The sequence below is a fragment of the Somniosus microcephalus genome, chromosome 11 (assembly GCF_052327205.1).
Source record: "Somniosus microcephalus isolate GS21.2 chromosome 11, FLI_Smic_1.0, whole genome shotgun sequence".
NCBI lineage: Eukaryota > Metazoa > Chordata > Chondrichthyes > Squaliformes > Somniosidae > Somniosus > Somniosus microcephalus.
This window is the reverse complement of record NC_140997.1, coordinates 21388958-21415735: the sequence shown is the minus strand read 5'-3', so window position 1 is coordinate 21415735 and position 26778 is coordinate 21388958. Positions and strand designations below refer to the sequence as shown.

At 43.1% G+C, this 26778-nt stretch overlaps 1 protein-coding gene across 2 annotated transcripts in view; it reads right to left on the bottom strand.

Annotated features, from left to right (window-relative positions):
- Window positions 1-26602, bottom strand: part of wipi2 (WD repeat domain, phosphoinositide interacting 2) — a 61390-nt gene extending 34788 nt beyond the window's left edge. The window contains exons 1-2 of one of the 2 annotated variants that reach the window (XM_086000307.1): window positions 26331-26602; window positions 2921-3003 (exon numbers count right to left, since the gene is read on the bottom strand). In XM_086000307.1, the coding sequence (XP_085856433.1) occupies window positions 2921-3003; window positions 26331-26407 (160 nt within the window). In that variant the 5' untranslated portion in view covers window positions 26408-26602. The remainder of the gene's footprint in view (window positions 1-2920; window positions 3004-26330) is intronic. The other variant, XM_086000308.1, reaches the window with a different exon arrangement.
- Window positions 26603-26778: the final 176 nt, after the last annotated feature.

The window sequence follows — 26778 nt, the reverse complement described above, 5'->3', positions numbered from 1 at the left end:
TCACAGTATTAAAAAGAATTGAACAAGAACGGGTATCCAGATTTTCAACTTCAGTCACTTCCATTAATAAACGTTGTCTTCTTGAACCAGCACACCCCCCATGTAACATGTCAGAAATGCAGCACTTCTTCACAAGTGCAGAAAAACACATACACAATTTGTGTCACCGAATTAAAAACAAAAAAGCAGGAAAAGCTATGATTTAACAGAAATAAGCATTCATCTTTCTTCCAGGACAGGAGAACCAATCAGACTCACTTGGAAATGTTTACTCATATGGTGACGTAAAGATGTTAATTTACAAATTTCCCTTCTAATGTTTTTTCTCTCAAACATTCTTCACAATATTAATCCCTGCTCTTATCACGAAGTGTTGAATCATTTTAGATACTTCGCAATTAAATAGCGGGCAACAAACTTCATTGTACTCTCAATTTTTAATCTATTTCAAACGTTTATACCAAATCAAAATTGTACATTATCTGTGTATTTCTCAATAAACAAATAGTGGTTTCTTCTAAAGTAGCTTCCTGCAATTTTTATACATCATTACATAACTCTTGTTACTATTAACACTCCACTAAACGTTTATGAGGAAATCTCTATTTACATTATTCCTGGGACTTGTTCGGACTATAGAATGACAGACAAAATAAAATGGTTTGTGTTTTTCCCCTTTTTTGGTTCTCTTTCTAAACGTCTTAAATTATATATTTTTCTAAAAGTAATATGCAACTCCTGCAAATCCTCCCTGCCCTCCCCCTCAACAGCAGGATTGCATGTTTGTGTAAAGCTACTCACTTCTGTCGATCGGTCACAATCAAATATTGGGAAATTTCTATTTTAAAACGTTTTAAGCAACTCAGAGCCTCTTTAAAAGCATTTGGACTTCAAGTCCTGGTTGAAACTTGTTCAGATGAGGGGAAAATAGATTTTTGCTTGTTTCTTCCAAAATCGAAACTTAGGGGGAAAAAAGTGTGTTTTTAACACTCATTTTTTGTGAAAAGTTCATTAAAACCTTTAAATTCTTTCAAGTCTCATTGCAGCTTCGACAGAAGAAGTTGCTCCAAGTTTTTCTTTCCCTCTTCAACGCTGTCATTAAACGTACAACAAAAAATAATAAAATAAACTCTCCAAACAGAGCTCATATGAGAAAGTGAATAAAGTGGTTAAACTTCCTAAGAAGGCGGTGAGGTTATCTATCCCCAGACTTGGCAATGAGTTGGGATCAGTTTTGGAGAAGTTGTATCCTCTTTTTCTGCTCTTGTTCCCTCCATCTCCCTCCATCTCTCAGACTCTGAGGTACAAACAGGGGCACAAATTTTCCCCCCTCTTTCATAACACGATTTAAATAACCCCGATAAACTCTTTCAAAAAGGGAACAATGCCTGGCAAAATTTAACTGGAACTTCCCGTTGGACATTCAACATCACTTTCCTGTATTTTTTTCCGGCTTTAAACAATTTTCTGAATTAAAAAATTGTTTGCGTTGGCCTCCTTCCAGTGGCCATTGTACATGTGCTGCGCCTCCATCTGTGTTGTTCTAAAGTGCGGCCGCTGCTCAGTCCCCGGGAACAGACTACACGCGCCCGCCTGCGTGGCTTGCAACACCTGGTGCGTGGCAGCCTCGAGGGTACTGCACGGGCGCACAGTCACGCAGCTGAGGGGGAACATTTCACCCAAGTCCAAGTCATTAATATACATCAAGAAAAGCAGTGGTCCTAGTACCGACCCCTGGGGAATACCTTCCTCCAGTCTGAAAGACAACCGTTCACCACCGCTCTCGGTTTCCTGTCACTTAGCCAATTTCATATCCATGCTGCCACTGTCCCTGTTATTCCATGGGTTTCAACTTTGCTGGCAAGCCTATTATGTGGCACTTTATCAAACGCCTTTTGGAAATCCATGTACACCACATCAACCGCATTGCCCTCATCAACCCTCTCTGTTACCTCATCAAAAAACTCAATCAAGTTAGTTAAACACAATCTGCCTTTAACAAATCTGTGCTGGTTTTCCTTAATTAATCCATACTTGTCCAAGTGACTGTTAATTTTGTCCCGGATTATCATTTCTAAAGGCTTTCCCACTACCGAGGTTAAACTGTCTGGCCTGTAGTTGCTGGGTTTATCTTTACACCCTTTTTTGAACAAGGGTGTAACATTTGCAATTCTCCAGACCTCTGGCACCAGCCCCATCTCCAAGGAGGATTGGAAGATTATGGCCAGTACCTCCACGATTTCCACCTTTTCTTCCCTCAGCATCCTAGGATGCATCCCATCCAGTCCTGGTGACTTATCTACTTTAAGTACAGACAGCCTTTCTAGTACCTCCTCTTTATCAATTTTGATCCCATCCAGTATTTCAACTACCTCCTCTTTCACTATGACTTTGGCAGCATCCTCTTCCTTGGTAAAGATCACGTAGTACCTCAGCCATGCCCTCTGCCTCCATGCGTAGGTCTCCATTTTGGTCACTCATCGGCCCCACCCCTCCTCTTACTACCCGTTAACTATTTGTATGCCTACAGAAGACTTTTGGATTCCCTTTTATGTTAGCTGCCAATCTATTCTCATACTCTCTTTGCCCCTCTTATTTCCTTTTTCACTTCCCCTCTGAAATTTCTATATTCAGCCTAGTTCTCACTTGTATCCTCAAACTGACATCTGCCATACGCCCCCTTTTTACGTTTGGCATCTGCCCTCCCCAAAATGCGAACATTGTTGACGTAGCATGTCTGGAATGGCTTAATCAACTCACTGCCAACATTTCCACTGTCCAGAAAGATAATGTACCCCTCGAGGTGGGTAATTTGGCTTTTATTACAACGGTACAGTAATGAGAAACACAGACATTTGTACATTTGCACTGCATTCTGAGAAGTGTTTTGGACAGTTGCAATCCAATTTGGGTCACTTACTGCATTCATAGATCTGTTCTAATTTATCCACCGAAGAAAGGGAGAAAAACTTGTAGCCAGACTTGGTGCCAACAGCGAGGGACCTGTTTTAAAAAATAAAAGATTACTTTCAATAGAGAACTGAAAGTGGGTCAGTTTCAACGGCATACTGCTCAAAAATAACAGCTACTTTAATCTGATTATACAGATGAGGAGAGGACTTCACCCGTTACATATTTGGGTCTTCTCCACATTTTGTACTCCGCTCCCGTTCACTCTCACGACTGCCTTTGGGCTTGATATCTAGGTTAGCTTTCAGTAACCCGGCCAGCGTAATAAACAGAACAACCTTTCCGCTAATTATTTTAGTTGCTGGAAATATTTATGCCTCCATAAATCATTCTCCCTCCTCCTCGATAAGTGGTACCGCATCACACCAGGCCTTGTTTCAGGCTTAAATGATTAAGCGAATTTACTTAACAAAAGATGAATAAGTGAATCACATTGTTCTAGCACATGCATATATTTACTGCAGAAATACTTCTATCTAGTTACTTGAAAGTTAAGCAATAACATTTCTCAAGCTAAATGCCAAGACGTTCATTTGTAAACAACATTTACGTACATACACTTCTTACGTATGGGAAGTGTGCTACTTTGAACTTTATCTCTTGGCAGCTCCAAACTGACTCTCCCAGACTTGAACAGTACAGCTCTTTAAATATCCTCAAATAAAGTTGCTACGATGTCCTGGATTAGGGAAAAAAAACCTGGCCGCCATACACAAACAATAGCTGGAGTGCCGTGTACAGTTCTGGTCACCACATTACAGGAAGGATGTGATTGCACTAGAGAGAGGGTACAGAGGAGATTTGCGGGGATGTTGCCAGGACTGGAGAATTTTAGCTATGAGGAGGGATTGGATGGGCTGGTGTTGTTTTCTTTGGAGCGGGGGAGGCTGAGGGGAGACTTGGTTGAGGTATATAGGGTTATGCGGGGCCTAGCTAGAGTGAATGTAAAGGACCTATTTCCCTTAGCAAAGAGGTCAATAACCAGGGGGTATAGGTTTAAAGTAATAGGTAGAAGGATTAGAGGGGAGTTGAGGAGAACTTTTTTTTCACCCAGAGGGTGGTGGGGGTCTGGAACTCACTGCCTGAAAGGGTGGTAGAGGCAGAAACCCTCATCACATTTAAAAAGTACTTGGATATGCACTTGAAGTGCCGTAACCTGCAGGGCTACGGACCAAGTGTTGGAAAGTGGGATTAGGCTGGATAGCTCTTTTTCGGCCGGCACAGGCATGATGGGCTGAATGGCCTCCTTCTGTGCCGTAAATTTCTACGATTGTATGAAATCCCATAATCCGTGTTTGCTCAAAAGTAGCATTGATCCTCCCTCGAGGTTTGCAGACAATTGATGAAACTTGCAACATCTGTATCTAGTTAAACACGGGACAAGATTCTGGCTGTAGCCAGTTTCATCAAACCTGGTGTCTGAATTGAAGGAACCTTTACAAAGCTAAAACAAGACAGGATTCCTTCATTTTGTCTCACTCTCCACAACCAGGCTAGTTCAACGGTACAAGTGGTAAATATATAATTGCCCGGATTTTGCGGCCAGCAGTGAAGTGATGGTGCTCGCCGCTGACCGCGAAGAACGCTACCCACAAAGATCTAGCAATCTCTGGTATCGATTTCAGCTTTCTCAACGTTAATTTGATTCTGGCACCAATTCTAGGGGATCTCCAACGTCCAGCAAGAGTGATGTCATCAAGCTGGCGAAGCAGCCAATCACATTGAAGAATTCTCACAGACAGCAAACCAAGAAGTAAAATGCACTGATTATCCTTCACTTTTTAATCATTTTACAGAAAGCAAAATAAAGATTGGGACACACCCATGGGATTAAGGTAGAAGCTAAAATATCATAAACAAACTTTGCTATTTTTATTATATTAGAAACCATGGAATTATCAAAATGGAAAAATTTGACATTCCACAAATATAAAATGAGTTTTTCAGAGCCAGAGCGATTGTTCGGTAGTTGTTATCACTCAGTACGCCGTTAAAGACCCAGTTACACCTCACTGAACAAAGCTCAACTTTTTCGGGTTTTTTTTTTTTTTTTTTTTTTTTTAACAGCGATATTAGGGCGTAAAAGCTGAAGTTCTCATCAGTTCAGTGATTTCAATTGATTGCCATCTGCGGGGAGTTCAACAGCGCGTCCTGTGGAGGAGCAGAGAATTACTGACAGCAACTTCTGGATTTCCGCATTAAACTGTGCACGTGTGGACGTCAGAAGTTGCTGTCAGCTTCATAGTTGTAATGATGGCGAACGCTGACAGTTTCAGGCCATTACTTAATAAAATCAAAGCTCGAGAGCTTCCCACTTCATCTCTGGCTTAGTGAGTAGAGGCACTGCCAAGGGTTGTGTTTAGCAATACAATTTGGGAAGGTCTCAGGTTTTCGTGCCTCTGAGTAGGGAGGTGTAAAAAAAAAATCAGTGAGTATCCTGTTCCCGACAGCTCTCCAGGGACTCCTACTGGTTCGTGGACATCAGGCAATGACAGGGTTGGTTTGTCTGGGATGTCCCCACGGTCAAATAGCTGATCAATGCTTACTCTCTAGGCTCACACATGAATAAGGGAGTCGTATTAGGCAGCAGGTGGTACTTATAGAATGGTACCTCAGCATATGAGGAGGGGGAATTGATGGAAGGAGAAAATTTGGCAAGGGTATCACAATTTTTAAATATCTTTAATTTGAAATGGTTACCAGGCTCAGCCTGGCACCAAGTGTAAGTGAGGCACAGTCCCCACAGGGGGAAAGGGAAAGATTGGGAATCAGGTCATGTTGCAGTCTTTCACTCACCTCACAGACAGACATTGGCAGGTATCTGGCTGGTTTCAGACAGACACTGGCAGAATCCCAGCAAATAAGGGTCAAATCAAAACAACACAGCTATTAAATACTATTAAAATTTACAGCTGATTTTTGCAATGGTCAGGAAAAGATCTATCTAGATAAAGCTGTAAAATGAAGCTGAAAAGGCCACTCAAAAGGTTAAGCTTGTCGACGTGTCTTTTTGCTTTCACAGCTGGACAGTGGAGTGTGCACATTTTGTTCCAGCCATGGGGGGGGATGAAATAGGCTCAAAATTATACTCATCTGCTAGATTAAGACCTGGAAATCTAGCAACAGACCAGCAGCTGCAGTGGATTCGTAAATGACTTGGTGGGAATTTGTATTAAATGATCAGTGGACACCTGCTGTGCCAGTTTACTGAGAAGTGCATTACAGAAGCACTTCCAAGAATATCACTGACCACACACCGACAAAGCACTTACGTGCTTTGAGAATCAAAATTGTATGGGTTCCTTTGGGAAACCTCCGAGAATGATATGGGTTCACACATGGGCATGGTTATATATAGCATTACGGGATCTTGTGTGCATTCAGACGCCCAAGTTCAATTATCAAGAATGCAATTCAGCCTTAAAAGTAGTCAGAGCATACATTATTAGTTAATTGCTTAAATAAAGAAGGCACTTTAAACTGTGACAAGAGAAATTCTACATACAATGGCTGAATACTACTTCCCTGCGAGAGGTTTTATACCCCACTGCTCCATTCTACTTTCCTCACACCACCAACAGAAAGTGCATGGACATTTACAATCTGTCCAACATTGAACACATCATCGTCATTAGATGCCGATGCCCCATTCAAAACAATTCAGTTTCTTCCAAATTATTTTAATATTTAAAAAACAGATATACATCATGTACTACTTTTAAACTTTTCACTTGTAATGCTAAAAGACAAAAAGGGGAGAAATTCGGTTACGCCCCGCTTTGGGGCGGTAACCGAATTAGCGGCAGCCATTTAGCGTCTGGTGTGGGAGTACCACCCCGGCCGCTAAACTGGGCTTACCACCCCGGCAAAGAAGCGGAGCGCTATCTCGGGCGTTCCACTTCCTCTCGGGGCGGTGTCTGGGGCGTAAAGCGCGCTAGCACCGGAGCACTACGCGGCTGCTCCGCGTAGCGCTAACACATTTCATCGCCCCCTCCCCTTCCGTTAAAGGGGAGGGATGCTGCGCACTCTGCAGGCCGAAGAGCACAGATTGTGCTCTCGGGGAAGATTGTGGGGCTGGAAGTGATTACAGAGATAGGAAGGATCGAGGCCATGGAGGGATTTAAAAACAAGGGAGAGAATTTTAAAATCAAGGTGTTGCTTAACGGAGAGCCAATGTAGGTCAGCGAGCACAAGGCTGATGGGTGTTGGGACGGGCGAGAGTTAGGACATGGGCTGCAGATTTCTGGAGGAGCTCAAGTTCACATAGGATAGTACATGAGAGGCCAGCCAGGAGTGCATTGGGATAGTCAAGTCTAGAGGTAACAAAGGCATGGATGAAGGTTTCAGCAGCAGCTGAGCTGAGGCGGGGCGGAGTTGAGCAATGTTACGGAGGTGGAAATAGGTGGTCTTAGTTATGGCGCGGATATGAATTGCTAGCATACAGGTTCACTCACCACACACAGCTAAGTTTCTCGTCAGAGATAACCAGCTGCTTTGATATTTCGGTACTGGTGTGATATTACCGCATGGACCCAGCGCATGGTTCTCACGCAGCCAACAGCAACACCAAAGTAAACTTGACAGATTTGAGAAGGCTCGTGGCAGAAAGACTCGGTTAAAAAATGCCCCTTCCTGGCCAGCGGCCTCAAGAAAATCTGCCAAGTTTATTTTGGTGTTGCCACTTTGTTGTTGTTTCGTATGACGGGAAAAGCTTATAATGGAATGTCTAGCTTGGCTATCCAGTCGATGGCCAACAGAGATGCCGAGTGGAGAAATGAGGTGCCTCCCGCAACAGATCTCAGTGGGCGGGTTAATGTGATGTGTTCCATGGTCTGGGACTCATGGCCACAGTCGCATTTCGGGTCGTTCCCTCATTTTCCACTTGCGCAGCAGGTGGCCGCACCCCCCACGCCCAGCGCGGATTTGGTTGAGGGCTGTCCGCTGTCTTTGAGGGAGGTCGAAGTCAGGGACCTCTGCTGTTGGGTCAGTGATGAGGTGTTGGTTCTTCATGTTGCATGCGTATTGCCACTGACGGCACACGTTCCGCACATCAGGAGCCAGCAGCAGTACAGCAATATAAAGGGGAGAGGGGAAGACACCAGAGGGGAGAAAATCAAGTGTATTAAGGATGAAAAGGAGGAATACAGTATCATGGAAACTTGCGATTTCTTCAGGAGACACCAAGTAGCTGGCTGTTAATGGCCTCACACAAAGACCTGTTCAGTTTCACATTGACAATCCCATGGAACTATTCAAAGAGGAGCAGGAAGTTATCCTGGTATCCTGGCTAACGTTCTTTCCTCAACCAATACCAACAATAAACAACAGGCTAATCGGTCATTCCCCTCGTTGTTGTTTGAGAAACACTGATGTTTCAGAATGGCTGCAGCATTTGCCGACTTAACTACAGTCACTACACTCCCAGAGCTTTGAAATGTATCGATAATATATCATATTATATAAATGCAAGTATTTACTCCTTTCAAACAATGAAAATCTCCCACCCAATTGTTTTGAATTTACAGATTAAATCCCCAATTATAATTTCATCAGTTGGACAATATTAGGGAGAAAACCCTATTAAATACAAACAGTAAAAAGCATCCAAACAAACAAAGACGCTCAAAGCTTTACAGCCACAGACAGGAAAAGACAAACTACTGCGGGAACACAGGAAAAACGAATGGATAAACTGCGCAAGAACAATAAGATCATATGCCAGAACCTGCAAGACTGCAGCAGGACACTAAAGAGACATTTAAAAAAACTCAAAAGTTGAAGAAAACAGCCAAGGAAGATGTACACATCTTTTAAGGAAATCAAGAATGAAAACATGCACACACAGATGATACACCACCCATAGAACTGAGCCAAATACTAGAACGATTTATACTAGAATAGTACAGCACAGAAAGAGGCCATTTGGCCCATCGAGTCTGCGCTGGCTCTTTCGAAGAGCAATCCAGTTAGTCCCACTCCCTCGCTCTTTCTCCATATGCCTGCAATTCTTCTCCTTCAAGTATTTATCCAATTCCCTTTTGAAGGCTACTACTGAATCTGTATCCACCACCCTCGTTGCGTAAAAAAGTTTTTCCTCAGGTCGCCTCTGGTTCTTTTGTCAATCACCTTAAATCTGTGCCCTCTGGTTATCAACCCTCCAGCCATTGGAAACAGTTTCTCTTTATTTACTCCATCTAAATCCTTCATGATTTTAAACACCTCTGTCAAATCTCTTAACCTGCTTTGATCCAAGGAGAACCGAAGTGTCGGGAGGAAAAAGGCACAGAATACACACCCACAACACTAAAAGAAAATGTTCAGGTGTTGGAACCAAAAAACATGTAAAATTACGACAGGAACAGGCTTCTCACAACCCAGAAATGCGCTCAACTAGATTTATTTACATTTTTAAACTATGAAAGCGAGGAAGAGCACAAGGACGAGGTGACCTGTCAGACAAGATTAACAAAAACAGTGCAAAAACCAGCTAGCAACTAACGCACAAGCATTAATTTTCTTAAGGCCTGGATAAAACTGCAGCTTTATCTCAAGGCCTCACCTAAAATATGGGGCATGTCTAAAAACAGGAAGATAAATACAAGATCCTTGACTGGAAACTGTTGAACAGTGACGTTATCGACTAAAGGGGTCAAATAGCTCACAAGTACCACATTCCTATGACTTGGAATGAAGTAACTCTCTACAGCACCTTTCTGAGGCAAAATAAAATGGATGTGTGTTTTTCTACTCGACTGTGTGGAGAATATCCCCCTTCAACCCCACATTCTAGTCAACCGAGTTCAAAGTTTAGTGACAATAGCATGAAGAGGTTGTTGCACCGAGTAGTTTTGCAGTACCCATTGTGCAATGTTTAATTTGTGGTGAGTGACAGAGCTGCAGAAAGTGCAACAATAATCACAAGTGACCAAGAGAACTTGTGCATTGAGACGGTGCAGCCTTGAGCCTTGTGGCTGGAAAGATGTTAGAAGATTATAAATGGAGAATGAGTGCTGTAATATTGCAACACAATTCATAGATTGGATGTCAAAATTCTTCAGTATCTTATCTTTCTCCCACTCCCCCCCCTCCCCAGACCAAACTGGGAACATCTGGAGCCCAGTCACATTTTACAAACCACAAAGCACTAAAACCACAAAGCTACCAACAACCAGACACAACTTTACCTCATAATTAAGCAAAGACTAAATGACACTACAAGGCCGGTTGGTTATACTGTACATTTTGCAGCAGTGTGAAGCAGTTTTACATAGAATTATATAGACTTTCCAGCACAGAAGCAGACCATTCAGCCCAACTGGTCCATGCCGGTGTTTACGCTCCACACGAGCCTCCTCCCTCCACCCTACTTCATCTAACTTTAGTAGTATAACCTTGTATTCCTTTCTCGCTCGTGTACTTATCTAGCTTCCCCTTAAATGTATCTATGCTATTTGCCTCAACTACTCCCTGTGGTAGCAAGTTCCACATTCTCACCACTCTCTGGCTAAGTTCTAACTCAGTCTCCACCACGAAGCATTAACCCATTCTTCCCTTTCACGTGCCGATTGGCCTGTTGTGCATTTCCTGTTTGCTCCCATGATGTGTTACCTTTAGTCAACTAATAAACGAGGCCCACATTATACCAAGGTGAAAAAAAGGTTTTCTATTGACTCAATTGTGGAGCTTCGTATTTATGCATAGTTTGTAGTATACTTCAGGTAAAGTCCCTGGGATCAAATCCTGCTTCCAAGATGACCTTATGGAGGTAGTCTCACACCACTTCAAGATAATTGCAACTGATGCAAACACACTTTTTAAACCTAACTTTTAGTAAAACATCAACTTTCTGCATCTTCATTAATAGCATTAAGAATTTAAACAGCATTTCAAAACTGACCAGAAAAGCTCTGTGCATAGATGTAAACATACACGTAAACAAGACTCCCAAAACAAGCACTCTACTCGGAGCTCCGGCACAGCAAGAGCGCCCCAGGTGGGCAGAGGAAACGCTTCAAGGACACCCTCAAAGCCTCCTTGAAAAAGTGCAACATCCCCACCGACACCTGGGAATCCCTGGCCCAAGACCACACAAAGTGGAGGAGAAGCATCCGGGAAGGCGCCGAACACCTAGAGTCTCTTCGCCAGGAGCAAGCGGAAGCCAAGCGCAAGTCAACCCAAGCACCCCACCCACCCGCCCCTTCAACCACCGTCTGCCCCACTGTGACAGAGACTGTAGGTCCCGCATTGGACTCATCAGTCACCTGCGAGCTCATTTTTAATGTGGAAGCAAGTCATCCTCAGTTCCGAGGGACTGCCTAAGAAGAAGAAGAAACATGCATTCACAGAGCTCTGTTTTACCTGGCAGTATAATTCAATGCTGCTAGCCCTGCATCACTCCAAGCAGGTGGCGGTCTCAAACTGGTATCTGTAACATAATAACGTCATAGTATGGCAACAAACTGGGCCAAGAATTGACTAAGAGAAGAATATCCATCTTCCTCAACAACAGCAACACTGACTGTGCTTATATATTAATGAAAACTTTTGCTCTTAACAACTTAACATGTCCAAACCCATCATTTATAATTGATGCTCTCCTTCTGCAGAGAGCATTCGAATCCATCAGGACTTCCACAACATGCTGTTATGACCCTAGTTTCTGGAAATAACAACAGCTAATGCCAACTGTACTAGACTCGAATACCTGTGTCCTTGGATATGGAAGGGGGGGGGCAGGGTGGAATATGAAACATTGCCAGCAATTTCTCAAGAATTATTAATGTTTTTGAAATCATTAAAAGACAGCTATCCCGATCCCTTTCTCCCAAAACCCAGTAAACAGCCATTCCGTTTCCATCCACTCCTGAAAATTGGACAGCAAGATCTTCTTTCCGTCCATCCTTCTATAAAAATCTGATCGAGATGTCCCCACTCAGCCCCAACCTGAAGAATACAGCAATGGAAGTTTCTTTCTTTAGTTCATTCATCTACAATATCTTCCCCCATTGGGAGGGTGTCCACAGATGACCACTGTACCATTTATTGGTTAATCCAGCAAGAGGCTTATTCAAGTAATACTCAATGGGATTCCCACAGGCTCTTTTCCTGATCAATTTGCATTTGGATAGCACACTCCTCATACAATAAAAATGTCTGAGTATTTAACAGAGCAATAAAATGGTGAGTATGAAGCCAGAAAAAATGAACCAATTGTGTGTGTGTGTGGGGGGGAAGAAAGGGGAGGCAAGAGTGAAATTAGATCAAAGACAGTCAAAAAGGACTTTCCTTGGAGGCATGTGAAGGCAGGGAGAGAGAGGAAGCAGTTCTGGGAGAAAATTCTACAGCACAGTAGCATAGTGCCTGAAAGATCACCACCAATAGAGGAATGGAGAATGTGGTTTCAGAGGAGCTTGAGGATGTGTCAAGGATGCAAGGCAAAAAGTCAAACAGACTACAACAAAGACTTGGAAAGATCTGAAGACAGGGCAAGGTTCTTGAAGATGGAACACAGGAAGCCAGTAGAGTATAAAATAATGAATTCCTGAGAAGCGTCAGAATAAATTTGGTTTGCATTTGAGTCTGCAGGATTCAGTTATGTTTTATTTACCAACTGATTTGTTCTTACCTGCATGGTCAAATGCAGGAAAGCCCAACTTTAGTCAAGCAGTTAGATACAAAGCAGATCCCAGATTAAGAAAAGTGATTGGCTAGGGGGAACGCTCACCGCACTTCAAAGGTAACTCATTGTATGACGGGCTTTGAGCATTTTTACATGATAATGCAGAATATAAATACAAGTATTTATTATATTAATGAAATCATATTAATTAGTTAGAAGATTGTGGGTTCAAACCCCGCACTAGGCTGCCATTTCAGTGCAGTACTGAGGGAGAGCCGCGTTGTCAGAGGTACTGGCTGAGAATTTTCTCCGAGTTGCTCCTACTCCACCACCATAACTTTGCTGGAAGTGAAATTACAGCCTCAGAGCGGGAGCAGCTTCGAGAAAATTACCGGCCATTATCTTTCAGATGGGATGTTAAACCAAGATGTCCTCTGCCTGTTCAGGTGGACGTAAAAGATCCCATGACACTATTTGAAGAAGAGCAGGGGAGTTCTCCGTGTGCTCTGGCCAATATTCATCCCTCACCCAACACTGTCAAAACAGATCAACTGGCCATTCATCGCACTGCCATTTGTGGGACCTTGCAGTTGGCAAATTGGCTGTCGCATTTGCCTACATGACAACAATGATTACACTACAAAAGTAATTTGTTGGCTGTGAAGCACTTTCAGACATCCTGAGAATGTAAAAGGTGCTATATAAATGCAAATTCTTTCTTAAAGCGCTTCAAAACTAAACCACTTTTCTGATTTCAATTTTGATATTTCAAACATCAGCAAAAGTTCAAGTGGGAAAAATCATAGACATCCATACACACAAAACTAATGTTATTTGCACTATGCAACTGGCATCTTCAAGTATTTTGCAGCACTGGGAACCTGATGTGCAGAATCAGGCAGTTCATTGTTGCTGACATTATAATACATCTCTTCAGCCAATTACTATGCTGGAGCAATGATCGGGAATGCAAATTCATCGCAGCAAGCAGCTGAAAAGGCTAGAGAGAGCTGCCAGCACTCCCATAAGTAATGAACTACAGTTGACAGGATTCAAGTATGCCAACCCCACCAAAAAGAGCTGGAGGCATTCCTGATTATGTGGTTAAAATTGCACAGTAAAACACTGTAGTAGGGATCTGTTGCTGCTTCACAGGGCCAGTCAGCCAGACTGCACACATCACAACTCCGCACAAATACTGACACAGCAGTGCAATTTCCAACCGAGCTAAATAACCAAGTATTTAAACTGAAAACATGTTGAGCAGTTGATTATTCAACTTACAATAAAAGCTTGTTAACTTATAACCTGCCAAGTCAAGGAAAGGGGAGCCGCTACAATGTGGGCTCTCTCCCCACTTTATTTGCGTGTATTGAATTGAAGTTTCCATAAACAAACCCTCATCCTCTATAACCTGAAACTTGCAGCTTTTTATGAGCTGTGAAAAGGAGTACGATGCCACAGGATTAACAATTTTCACCAAGATACATCACAACAGAGGTTGCACAGCTACCCCCACCCTCTGCTCCCGACCTCTCAGATAGCAAAAAAAACTACGGTCAGCCTGTATAATAATTCAGAATAAAACTGCAAATCAAGTTTATCTATTAGGATTATACAGAAGCAAAAGATTACAGCAATATACTAACACTATGAATACTTCTAAAACAACAAAGGTTTAGTCAGTCCCGAGAGTTAAAAATAAAAACAATCCAATAAATTGAACGACGTCTTTGTATGTGGGTGAGGTGAATGATCTTGCCTTCTGCACAGAGACCAGACATTAAACTGCAAAATAGGGAAAGTCATTCGCATTTATAGCATCCAAGCAGTTTTTCATCACGCCAGATGCCCTGTTGCACTCGGTATCTTCCTTTGAAGCCTCTGATCCTTTCTCAACAGGCCAGTAAGAAGTATCTTTCTATCTCCCATATGGATGGAGAGTTGTTTACGAGGCCAAGCCTGAAACAAAGCTCGTTGGAATTTGCATGTGGCATGGCACCATGGTTAATGCTTATAGCAGTCACAGGCAACTAGCTAGCATCTGCCCCCACTGTGGCAAACTTGCATTAACCAAACAACCCTGACCTAACTAGGTTGTGTTTACAGGCAAGGACATAAACAGAGTGGGGCCACTTACCCTTGAAAATGGTGTCTGAGTATTTGCTTCGCTACCTTTCACACACAAAGACAAAGCACTGCTAAGGAAAACCCAATTTAAATTCACAGTAAATAACCTAGCGAAGTAAAATATCTAAGTGATATAATGGAAATGATATGGTTTGAAGATAAACACTGGTCTGCTTCCGCCACGGGAACACTTGCTCGACCAGCAAGCCGTTTCAGTGCACGAAGCTTACATTCTCCCCAAGTGGTGGCTATCATCTCAAAAGTTTTCTAATTGTAAATGAAATATAAACAGAAAATGCCGGAAACACTCAGCAGTTCCAGGCAGCACCTGCGGGGAGAAACAGCTAACGTTTCAGGTCGATGACCTTTCATCAGATGTTAGAGATCACGTTTTTAAGCAATTATTTAAGTGGCCAAGCTAAACATTTGGTAGCCAAATGTAGCTGTTATTTTTATCATCCTCCTGCATTCTTGCTCAGACACCAGAAAATTTACTGTTAAAACCCAGCAGAGCAGCAATTTGAAAGGTTGTCTATGTAAAAATGCCCTCAAACTTTCTCCCTTCCACTCCTGCCGGCTGTGACTCGGGCTGCGGTACAGTTTCAAGGGTACTTGTCCAACTGACTATTTTTCCAAGTGGAAACCTAGACAGCAAGTGTCGACAGGCTCCTGTGATGGGCAACACAGCTGAACTTGATCTCATCCTTATCCAGTGTCTACACATATGCATTTTTCAGAAAGAGTCATTAGACAGTGAAAAGAAAGAGTTGCATTATGTAGCACCTTCCACAATCTCAGGACTTCCCAAAACACTTTACACCCAATGACGTACTTTTGAAGTGTAGTCACTGTTGCAATGTAGGAAACGTGGCAGCCAATTTGCACACAGCAAGATCCCACAAACAGCAATGTGATAATGACCAGATAACCTGTTTTTTTAGCGATGTTGATTGAGGGATAATTATTGGCCAGGACACCGGGGTTAACTCCCCTGCTCTTCTTCGAAATAGTGCCATGGGATCTTTCACGTCCACCCGAGAGCAGACGGGGCCTCGGTTTAACATCTCATCCGAGAGACGGCACCTCCGACAGTGTAGCACTCCCTCAGCACTGCACTGGAGTGTCAGCCTAGATTTTTGTGCTCAAGTCTCTGGAGTGGGACTTGAACCCTCAACCTTCTGACTCAGAGGCAAGAGTGCTACTATTTGAAGGGTAGTCACTGTTGTAATGTAGTGATCAGGAGCAGGAACCATAGCTGGTTTCCCCCCTGCCTAGTTCAGAATGCAACCATTATTGAAATCAACTAACTCAACAAAAACCAATGGCCGAATCAGGAACATTCTAGAGCATGGCTCAGTACACCCAATAACCGAACCACTGGAGAAGATCAAAATTCCCACACACGCACACAAACCAGAATCGCCCCAAAAACCATGCGTCTATAAATCAGTGAGGCTATGGGTTCTGAATCAGTGCGGACGTAACCCAGAATTACTTCAGGCGTAGTGCTGTAAAAGTAATTTCAGCAGAGGAAAATATCCTGGGGTCAATTTGAATATATTCAGGTGGAGGATACACAAACCAGCTGCTGTATCATTCTATAACACCTAGCGTCAGTCCTCACTCCCTTCATTCGCCCACCCCGCCCAACCATTTCCCCTCTCCACAAAACATTATAGGGCTCTCCGGGCCTAAGATCTCAGAACAAAGAAGGTAAGTTCTAAAACACAATAATGGGTTTTACCTCCAGCTAAGATGTGGCTGTAAAACAACAATCTCCTGCCTCAATCCTGCACAAGGATCGTTGAGGGGTTGCAGCTGACAATCAGGAGATTGCTGGTTAACGCAGGAATTTGCCACTGCCTACTTCACCGATTAAGGTTTTTAAAACTTGATCTGTAAGTTACCAAAAGACATTTACTTGAGCCTTTCGCTGGCCTGCTAGGTTTTAAAGAGAATTTTAAACGATGACCCAAGGACAGGGGCTGCCCTTGTTCTCTATCTGCTCAGTATATTTCCAGTGTGGCATCCGAAATACATTATTGTGGAAAACACTACTGTTAGCAGTAGGATGGGAAGTTGCATTTGAGACGATGGTAGGGACAATTCAACGTTGGGAGCAACATGCTCACCACACTGATTTTCCATCGAGAGGCTACTTGTCTATACATAGAAACATAGAAGATAGGAGCAGGAGTAGGCCATTCGGCCCGAGCCTGCTCTGCCATTTAATGAGATCATGGCTGATCATCCAAATTCAGTGCCCTGTCCCTGCCTTCTCCCCATATCCCTTGATCCCTTTAGCCTTAACAAATATATCTAACTCCTTCTTGAATATATTTAATGAATTCGCCTCAACTGCCTTCTGTGGTAGAGAATTCCACAGGTTCACCACTCTTTGGGTGAAGAAATTCTTCCTCATCTCTGTCCTAAATGGCTTACCCCTTATCCTTAGACTGTGACCCCTGGTTCTGGACTCCCCCGCCATCGGGAACATCCTTCCTGCATCAAGTCTGTCTAGTCCTGTTAGACTTTTCTAAGTTTCAATGAGATCCCCTCTCATTCTTCTAAACTCCAGCGAGTATAAGCCCAATCGACCCAATCTCTCCTCATACGTCATTCCTGCCATCCCAGGTATCAGTCTGGTGAATCTTCGCTGCACTCCCTCCATGGCAAGAACATCCGTTTCTCAGATAAGGCGACCAAAACTGCACACAATACTCAAGGTGTGGTCTCACCAAGGCCCTGTACAACTGCAGCAAGACATCCTTGTTCCTGTACTCGAACCCTCTCGCTACGAAGGCCAACATACCATTTCCCTTCTTAACCGCCTGCTGCACCTGCATGCTTACCTTCAGCGACTGGTGCACAAGGACACCCAGGTCTCGTTGCACTTCCCCCTTCTCCCAATCTAGTGCTGTTCAGATAATAATCTGCCTTCCTATTTTTGCCACCAAAGTTGGATAACCTCGCATTTATCCACATTATACTGCATCTGCCATATCACCCAACCTGTCCAAATCATACTGGAGTTTCTCGGCATCCTCCTCACAGCACACACGCCCACCCAGCTTTGTGTTGTCTGCAAAGTTGAAGATATTACATCTAGTTCCCTCGTCTAGATCATTAATATATATTGTGAATAGCTGGGGTCCTAGGACCGATCCCTGCAGTACCCCACTAGTCACTGCCCGCCACTCGGAAAAAGACCAGTTTATTCCAACTCTTTGCTTTCTGTCTGCCAATCAGTTCTCTATCCAAGTCAGTACCTTGCCCCCAATCCCATGTGCCTTAACTTTACATGCTAATCTCTTATGCGGGACCTTATCGAAAGCCTTCTGAAAGTCCAAATACACCACATCCACTGATTCTCCTTTATCTATTTTACCAGTTACATCCTCAAAAAATTCCAGTAGATTAGTCAAGCATGATTTACCTTTTGTAAATCCATGCTGACTTTGTCCGATCCTGTCACTGTTTTCCAAGTGCTCTGCTATTACATCTTTTATAATTCCATTTACAACAGGCCTATATTGTTTAACATACAGTGTGCAGGTGACTTCAGCTAACCAAAGCTAGGGCCTAAACTTCAATTTTATGATCCAAACCAGTCAAGGAAACCTGAAGTCTGGTTTTGCACCTGACTGAAGCGAAAGTAAGATACCAAAGGCACAGCTGAAACGATATCCCGAAACCGTCTAAACATGCGCTCACATCAAGTCTGCTCAAATAGCTTTTGTTCTACAAAATTAAGGAAGTTCCTGAACAGTCATACTGCAATTTGAAAACAGAAGGGTGCCTGTGGAGCAAAGGCCAATATCTACATGGAATAGTAGAAAACTCAGCACAGGAACCTATCTGGCCCATCGTGCTAGTTCTAGCTCCACATCTAGGCAATCTGATCCTATTTCCCTGCACCCTTGGAATATTTTTTGTCAAATGTTTAACTAATTTCCATAGGGTACTCTGTACTCCTGACAAAAAAAATTGAGATTCTTTTCAATGGCATTACAAACCTGCTCCTTACATCTAGAACTTTGAAAGCCGTTTTTCAGCTTCCTCTCCCACCCACCCCAACAAACATCCTTAGCTGCTTAAAGGCCTCTGAGTATGTCATTTGTCGTGATTCTAACATCAGTAAAATCAGATTATCTAATCATTTATCTCATTGCTGTTTGTGGGATCTTGCTGTGCGCAAACTGTCTGCCGCGTTTCCTACACGACAGCAGTGGCTACACTTCAAAAAAAAAAGTACTTCATTGGCTGTAAAGCGCGCGAGGTCGTGAAAGGCGCTATATAAATGCAAATTCTTTCTTTCTTCACTCCCTGTCTGTGCAGAGTTTCTGCTCAATGAGGACGGTGCTCAGATCTGGGAGAGGGGGGTTATGAATGTCTACAACACCACAGTTATTTTGTACATAAAAGAACTGTTTTACCCTCCACAATTTTTAATTGTCATGATCTTCAAAAGGAAACAAAAACGTGCATCCACCGAGAACCAAATGTATAAATCACAGGTTAGTGCAGGGTCACAAGGCACTAGGCTGTGGAGAGATAAAATTGAAAAAGGCAAACAAGTCACCATCATATTCTTTTCTGTAGGTGGTTCAAAAGGGATATCTGACAGATTCACTGGAAGAGATTACCTTCTCAATTGGGTAATGGTGCATGACACAGGAAAGATTCCAGGAGTTAAAATAAAACTAATGGGTTAGAGATACCGGTGTATATAATAACAGGTGGCCTGACTGTCCACCAAAAGAACACGTAAATACAGTAGGAAAAGTTAGAACAGATTCACTGTGATTTGGCTCTAGGGCAAGTACATCAAGTCCTCATTATTCAACTCCTAATAAAATTATAAAGGAAGCATCCAAAAGTATTGCAGAAATCAACCAGATTGCAACTTGAGAAGGAAACAATTTGACTATTTGCATTTTGGTGCATCCGACAGCAAGTCTGCAACAACTGGGTGGAACCTAAATGTGACAGGGAACAGCTGTACTCGTATGCCGCCCAGAGGCAGGGGCGATTCCTGGATGGTTATCTCAACCTCTTTACTCCAATAATCACAATGTTATCATCAGCCAATCACCGGCACACAAGCTATCTATTCTGTCCAGAGTGAACTGCTGGAATCAGACTTGCAAACTCAGCAATAACATTTCAAACAAGGGGCTTGTAATGTATTTTAAGCTTGGTGTACAATACCTTTGCCTTTTTCCACTAAGCAGTCATCTCAAAATGGTTATACTCTTACCTCAAAATGCATCTTTTAATTCAGCTACTGGCCACCCTATCTCTCACGTAAAACAATCAAATTAAAAAAGAGAAATAAAAACAGAAAATGCTGGAAACTACTTAGGAATTTCTGACAAAAGGTCATCGACCTGAAACGTTAACTCTGTTTCTCTCTTCACAGATGCTGAAGGGATAATTACTAGTCCTAGCCTCTTTAGGGCTACCCCGGATCAGGCGTATTCCCCAGACGTTCACCTTCAACTAAAGTTAAAGTTAGAGGTAGCCGAATCCTAAAGACGCTTAATTGGGTCTAAAGGTCCAGACTAGCTCTCCCTAAAGGAAAGGAACAACCTGAAGATGTTACCGTCCTCCAGATAGCACTTTTAATAAGTTTAACTAGACTGTAACCATCCGGATATTGTGAGGGTCCGGAAAACTCCCCCAGAATTCTGCAACTCCTCACCAAAGAGTGTACAGAGATTGAGTTTGCGAGTTTGATACCGAAGTACTATGTGAGACAATTCTAAAAATATATAGATTTATTAAAGAACCGACATGTAGTTTACAGCTGGTGATTCAATCGCAACTTCAACAGTTCCAAAAACAGAAATCTTACAATTCTTATCAGAGATCCTTATTCTCAAATCTTAACTTTGTTACATTTTTACATTTCTTAGTCTTATTCCAGGATATCCACCAAAATCAAATACCTTTGATACCCGAGACTCAAAGAGTTGAAAACTTACAGAGCCTGTCTCTGAAACCTGAGAATCGCTTTGCCCCTTCCAGCGAATCTGTCCTCCCATTTGAAAGTTCTATATTTATACTCTTTCTCAGTGGTATATCCTTTGAAGTTTTCTGCTGATGTAAGCTAATTATCTAGTCATTTTTCTGTTGACTTCTGCTATTCTTACTGTCAGTTCAGCTGTAGCATTAAGAATTATGTCTGCTGTGTAGGTGTTCAAAACTTATAAAAACAATGTGACAGCAGTGGTCCTATTTGACGTCATTTTTATCAAAATCTCCTGTTTGTATCTTTTGCACTTGGAACACCTCAACTGGTTGCAACACAGACTGCGTGTCTCCTAGGTGTTCCAAATTCAACACAAAAACAATGTGATGGCTGGTGCCTCCCATGTTTCATTTGTTGTCAGGTGTTTCTTTTACTTGATGTCATTTTTACAAAAGGCACATGTTTCTTTAATCTTTCTGTGTTTCTTTCCGAAGTGTTGGTTTATGACACTTTTAACTGGGCATTCCATTGTGTTCCCTCCAAAGCTCAGATTTTCAGGAACCTCTAACCTGCTGCTTCAATAGGGCTATTGTTTCAGTGTCAACAACTTGTCTTATCTCAAAAGCCTGTATGCCGTTTACAGCTTTTGATTGTTAAGGCTTCCAGACCCAGTATGTTATGTTTTAATAAAGTCAAAATTCTGTTCATAGGATGGTGTATTTTTCTGAATATGGCTATTCCTTCACAATGCTGCCTGACCTGCTGAGTATTTCCAGCATTTTCCAGTTTTATTTCAGATTTCCAGCATCCACAGTATTTTGTTTTCAAATTTTAAAAAAAGTTGACCAATGATAGTGAGCACGGCTAATCGAAGTCTGTAAAGGATGAGTCTATGTTGCTGTTCTTTGGATTCAGCTACTGCTGAGGGTTTTTTTATCAGATGGTATTACATCATTTTATTTTCTCTCCAGTACTCCGGGCTCCCCGAGTCACACACTACCTGTGGCTAGAAAGCAGGTTGGGCATTCTTTCCTCAGTCCTCTGCGACTGCTGCTCCACACTTGTCATTAGGAGGTGTGCAACAGCAACATGGGAAGAACTCTGCCCATTGCTTTCTCCCACTGGAGAGGTTGCCGGGTCCAGCTCATTGGAGAATGACGATTCTAACTTAGCTTCATGGGGGACAAAAAATGAAGTCTACATCCTCACCATTATGGCATAGCGCTACGTTAAAAAAAATATATATTTCTGCCTCTCAAGCGAAGGAGAATGGACACTTTTGACAGCCAGTGTCAGCATCAAGCAGTTCCAGGTCCTCGTGGTCTAGATGCAGAATAAACCCTCTTCCTCTCTGCTCAACAACAGCTCAATGTAAGGTGAGGTACCCCTACTATACCAGCATAAAGTTTTACATTTCCAAACTGGACAGGTGTTCCTTCTGCTGTCTAGATGAGAAGCCAGTTTCATCCCAATTTGTGTAATTACATGGAGCAGTTTTGTGATGTATGTGAATTTCCACCCAATAAGAAGCTGGCTAAAACCCACCAGAACTCATTCCATTCAGGCTAATTACAGGTGCCAGAGACTTTTAATTCACCAGCTTGAACTGGATTCAAACTCAGGTCTCAGATGCAACTAAATTAACATACCACATAGTTTTTTAATGGATACATTTTTTCTTCAGCATTTTAGAAATCAACTGGGGGGGAAATAGGTTCACTGCTCACATATAAACCCCAAACTAAAAGGAATCACTATCAGCCACCAATGAACCTGCTGTACATTTAGAAGAGTATCAAGAACATTTGACACGATGTGTAATAGAAATCCAGCAGCTCAGTTCAATACAAAGAGCAGGCGGGGGGGGCGTCACAGGAACACAAAATCATCACTCTGCAAAGACATCACCATCAGAGGAAAACATCATCTGCAGATTCACAGCCACCTATCACAATATGGAAGGTGTCCTCAGCAAAGCTGTGGATCCGTAACCAGTCATTACAAAATCGACACAGCAGACAAAAAGCATCAGTCAAGATAGTCAGAAATCATTCCTCTCTAAGCTCAGAGCTTTCCTAAACCCTTGAGACTGAATAACAACTTGTGAGAGGAGACAAAACACAGTGAAAAAGGGGATTTAGAAAGCTTCTGAAAGCAGAGATGATGTAAGACAGGGATACTTTAGAAAAAAAAGTTTCAAATGTCAGGGGCCCAGTGACTGATAAGAGAAGCCACTGGTTTTGGAACCAACAAAAGTGGGGAGCGATGACTCAGCCAGAGTCAGAGGAATGGAAATGGAACACAGATATTTACAGCTAGTAAGGCAAGGCTGTGAAAGGATCTGACGGCAAGGACAAGGCTCTTGAAATCAATTTGCTGTGGCACAGGGGTCCAGTGGAGCTTTTCAAGAACAAGGGTGACAAGGAGTGTGGTTATGGTTACAGGCCATGGCAATCTGAATGAGCTGCAGTTGGAAGAAAGTGGGGCGAGGAAGGCGGTGGAGAAAAAGCAAGCCCTGAGGCGAGAAAGACTTGGATTATAGGTGCGGCAACAGCAGGGAGGGGTAGCAGCAATGCTTTGAAGGTGACGAAAAGCAGTCCAGGTAACGGACAGGTCATGGGGAAGGAAACTGAGCTCGGGCTCGGGCAGTACACATCAAGGTTCTGTACCTGTGGACATGGTCTGATGTGACAGTCAGAGTGATTAATGGAGTTAAGACCAAAGCCACATAGGTGCAGGGGGCTTTTCTTTTCCCCCCCAACATTTAACTGAAGGAAATTGCGACTCATTCAGGTCTTAATGTCAGACAGGCAGTTGAAGAATGCAACACCAGCCTCTGGATCAATAAAAGAGGTGGGGAGATAGAGCAGCGAGACATCATACTTGTGGAAGCAAGTCCCACATTTCTGGATAACATCATTGAGGGGAGCATATAAATGAAAAGAGGGACCAAGGATGAAGCCCTGAGATACTCGTTTCTGCATCTAAACCTAAAATTAAACATGATTACTATTTATTGCAGTTTTCAAAAAATTCTAACAATTCAGAAGTGTGTTTTGCTTCTGTATACTTCTCAAATTAGTACTTCATAAAGCCACTGTTCAACGATATGAATATATGTTTTTCCACTTTACAGGAATTTAAGGCAAATACAGGAAGAAATGCTTCCAATGTAAAATTACTTCACTTTCCCCACGGCCCGCCGATATATCTTGTGTGCCCGCTAGCATTTGAAACAACACAATATTAACTTCAAGTAACTTTGTGACATTAAAAGCCCGAGGGCAACTCTGCAGTGCATGAACCTTACAAAATAAATGGCAGGAATCACTTTAAAATAAACAGATACTTCCCATTGTGTAACCATACGGAACAAGCAGACTACATTTGCACATCCACGACTTTCACCGCTCCACCATTGATGGACGTGCCGTCAGTTGCCTAGGCCCTAAGCTCTGAAGTTCCCTCCCTACACCTCTCTCTCCTCCTTTAAGATGCTCCTTAAAACCTACCTCTTTGACCAAGCTTAACCGGTCCTAACATCTCATGTGGCTCGGTGTCAAATTTTGTTTGATAGTCGTTCCTGTAAAGCGCCTTGGGACCAATGTTTCACCCTACTTTTAAATTTGGGTGCGTGGTCCCTTTGACGGGCTGCACGACCTATTCAAAAGTTTCGCGTATGCGTGGAATTTTACCCTGGAAAAGCCGGACCTGGGCTGTACGGGACCGGCAGACAGCTGCGCGGCCATGCAGCCGAGAGGGAACACTGCTTGGGACGTATTATTACGTTAAAGGCGCTATATAAATGTAAGTTGTCATTGTTATCATAAATAGCTCGTGATGGCTGCCCTTTCTGCATCATCAGTGGGGCACTCTTGTACCCACAAATTACCTGTAGTTGGTCTTTACAAAGAAGTCCTTTAAAAGGAGCATTATTTTTGAAAGGTACAGCTGGGTTTGAAAGATGTACTCAGGGACACATAGGGAGGAGGGGAAATGAAGTTATTTCCCGTTAAACCGGTTTCAGTCCTACAATGCAATAAACTCTCTGTCACAGGTGGATAGCACCCTTACTAAGTAAATCAAGCTGCATTCACAAAGACAGTCTGAACACAGGCAAACTGATATTGGATTCCTCTATTAACCCCATCCAGCTAAGCTCTGCACGGATGCTGCAAAGCGTGTCAGCACCACCACCGCTCCGAGAGACTATTATCTAGTGTGTGTGACACCAGATGATACACTAAGAAACAGCAGAGAAAAATACATCGCCAAGTAGCACTTAATCAAGTAAGACACAAGTGTTCTACATGCACACACACTGATTAGGTCACAGGTGATCTCATTTATACTGCTTCCAAGCTATACAGCCTGATAACTTCTGTACTGTTTTGAGCTGCTGTGAAAGCTCACTCTCTGGATAATCATCTAGCACCAGTCACAGCTATGAGAGGACAGTGGAGAAGGAACACACTCGGAATAAAGTACTCCCTGATCCACACAACTTTAAAGAAAATCGGAGCAAAAATCTCCCACTTTGAAAGAAACAAAGCGAAATTCGTCACCATACTTAGTGATCCCAGAGTGACCCTGGGGACCACTAGTCCACCGCGGGAACACACTAATGTTGTTGGTTACCAGTGCATCTGGGTGAGGTTCTATAGGCCTGAAGCCAGCACAATGGACCTCAAGCTAGAGATGCTAGAATCAAAACAATTGGCACCAATCAAGTCCTGTGTACTGAGAACACTATTTGGTAATCCAATACGAGTGGAGGCCTGAATTGCAGTTCTCAACACAAGAGAAAAAAAACAGGCATGAAAAGGCAAACAGTTGCTACACAGTAATCTCCACCCCATGCAGGAATCGCCCACCCTGAAAATACATCTCCCTACATCATCCTTCCATTCCAATTACTGGATCGGACTTGAACCTTTACATAGGATTACACAGGATATACAGCACAGAAACAGGCCATTCGGCCCAACCAGTCCATGCCGGCGTTTGTGCTCCACTCGAGCCCCCCCCCTCCGGTCTGTCCTCATCTAACTCGATCAGCAGAACCCTCTGTTCCCATACGACAAGATGAACTGTATTTACAAAGTGCCACAAGATCAGTCCCCAAAGCAAGCCTTTTTAAAATATATAAAGAAACCTGTTGCTGATACATGACACAAATCACTTCACCCCTTGTTGTGCAAGACGAAAGAGGATTTCCAAAAATAAAGCTATTTTTAAATAAAACAGGAAGACAGTGTCCCTTTAAACTGAATCTTGTACACTAGGATCTGTCACCCAAGCTGACATTTCACCCCCCCCCCCAGCTGACATTTCACCCCCACCCCCCCCCCCCGCAAACCTCCCCTGATGCAATTGTCTTTAAAAATAAAATGCATCCCAAAAGATAGGTTTTTTTTTTAACAATTTAAATCCCTACTATTTTTTTCTTGCTTTGGATCAGCATCTCAGATTAAAAAGAAAATGGCCCCAGCCACGAGTGAGAGGGTTGGCAGAGGATGAGAGCCACTATTGCTGGTGCCCACTCTGCCCATTGCAGCCTAGGCCGCACATCCCCGGCCTTTCCCAGCCTCAGCAACCAACCTCCCCCCTCCCTCAATCCCACCGGGGCTTCCTTACGTGGTGTCCTGGTTGAAGTTGGCGAAGAGGAGCTGGCTGCTGCTGCCGCCCTCCCCGCTCAGACTAGCCAGGTTCATCGGTCCTCGGGTTTATTATTTTTTTAAAATATTTTTTTCCCCCCCACCCCCTTTGGATGGGGGAAGAGGGAGGCCCAATCCGCTCCGATTATTATTTCGATTTTAATCGGTTCCTCGGGGTTTTTCCTCAATGAACCAGTCGCCGCCGCTCCGCAGCTGTCATGGTGTTTGTGCAACGGCACCCGCACTGCGCATGCGTCATTACCCCCTCACCCTCACACAACAATAACATGGCTCTTCTTAAAGCTACAGAACCTTGCAACAAACTCCCCACATTATTTCCCCCAAAGCAACAATAACATGGCTCTTCTTAAAGCTATAGAACCTTGCAACAAACTCCTCACATTATTTCCCCCAAAGCAACAATAACA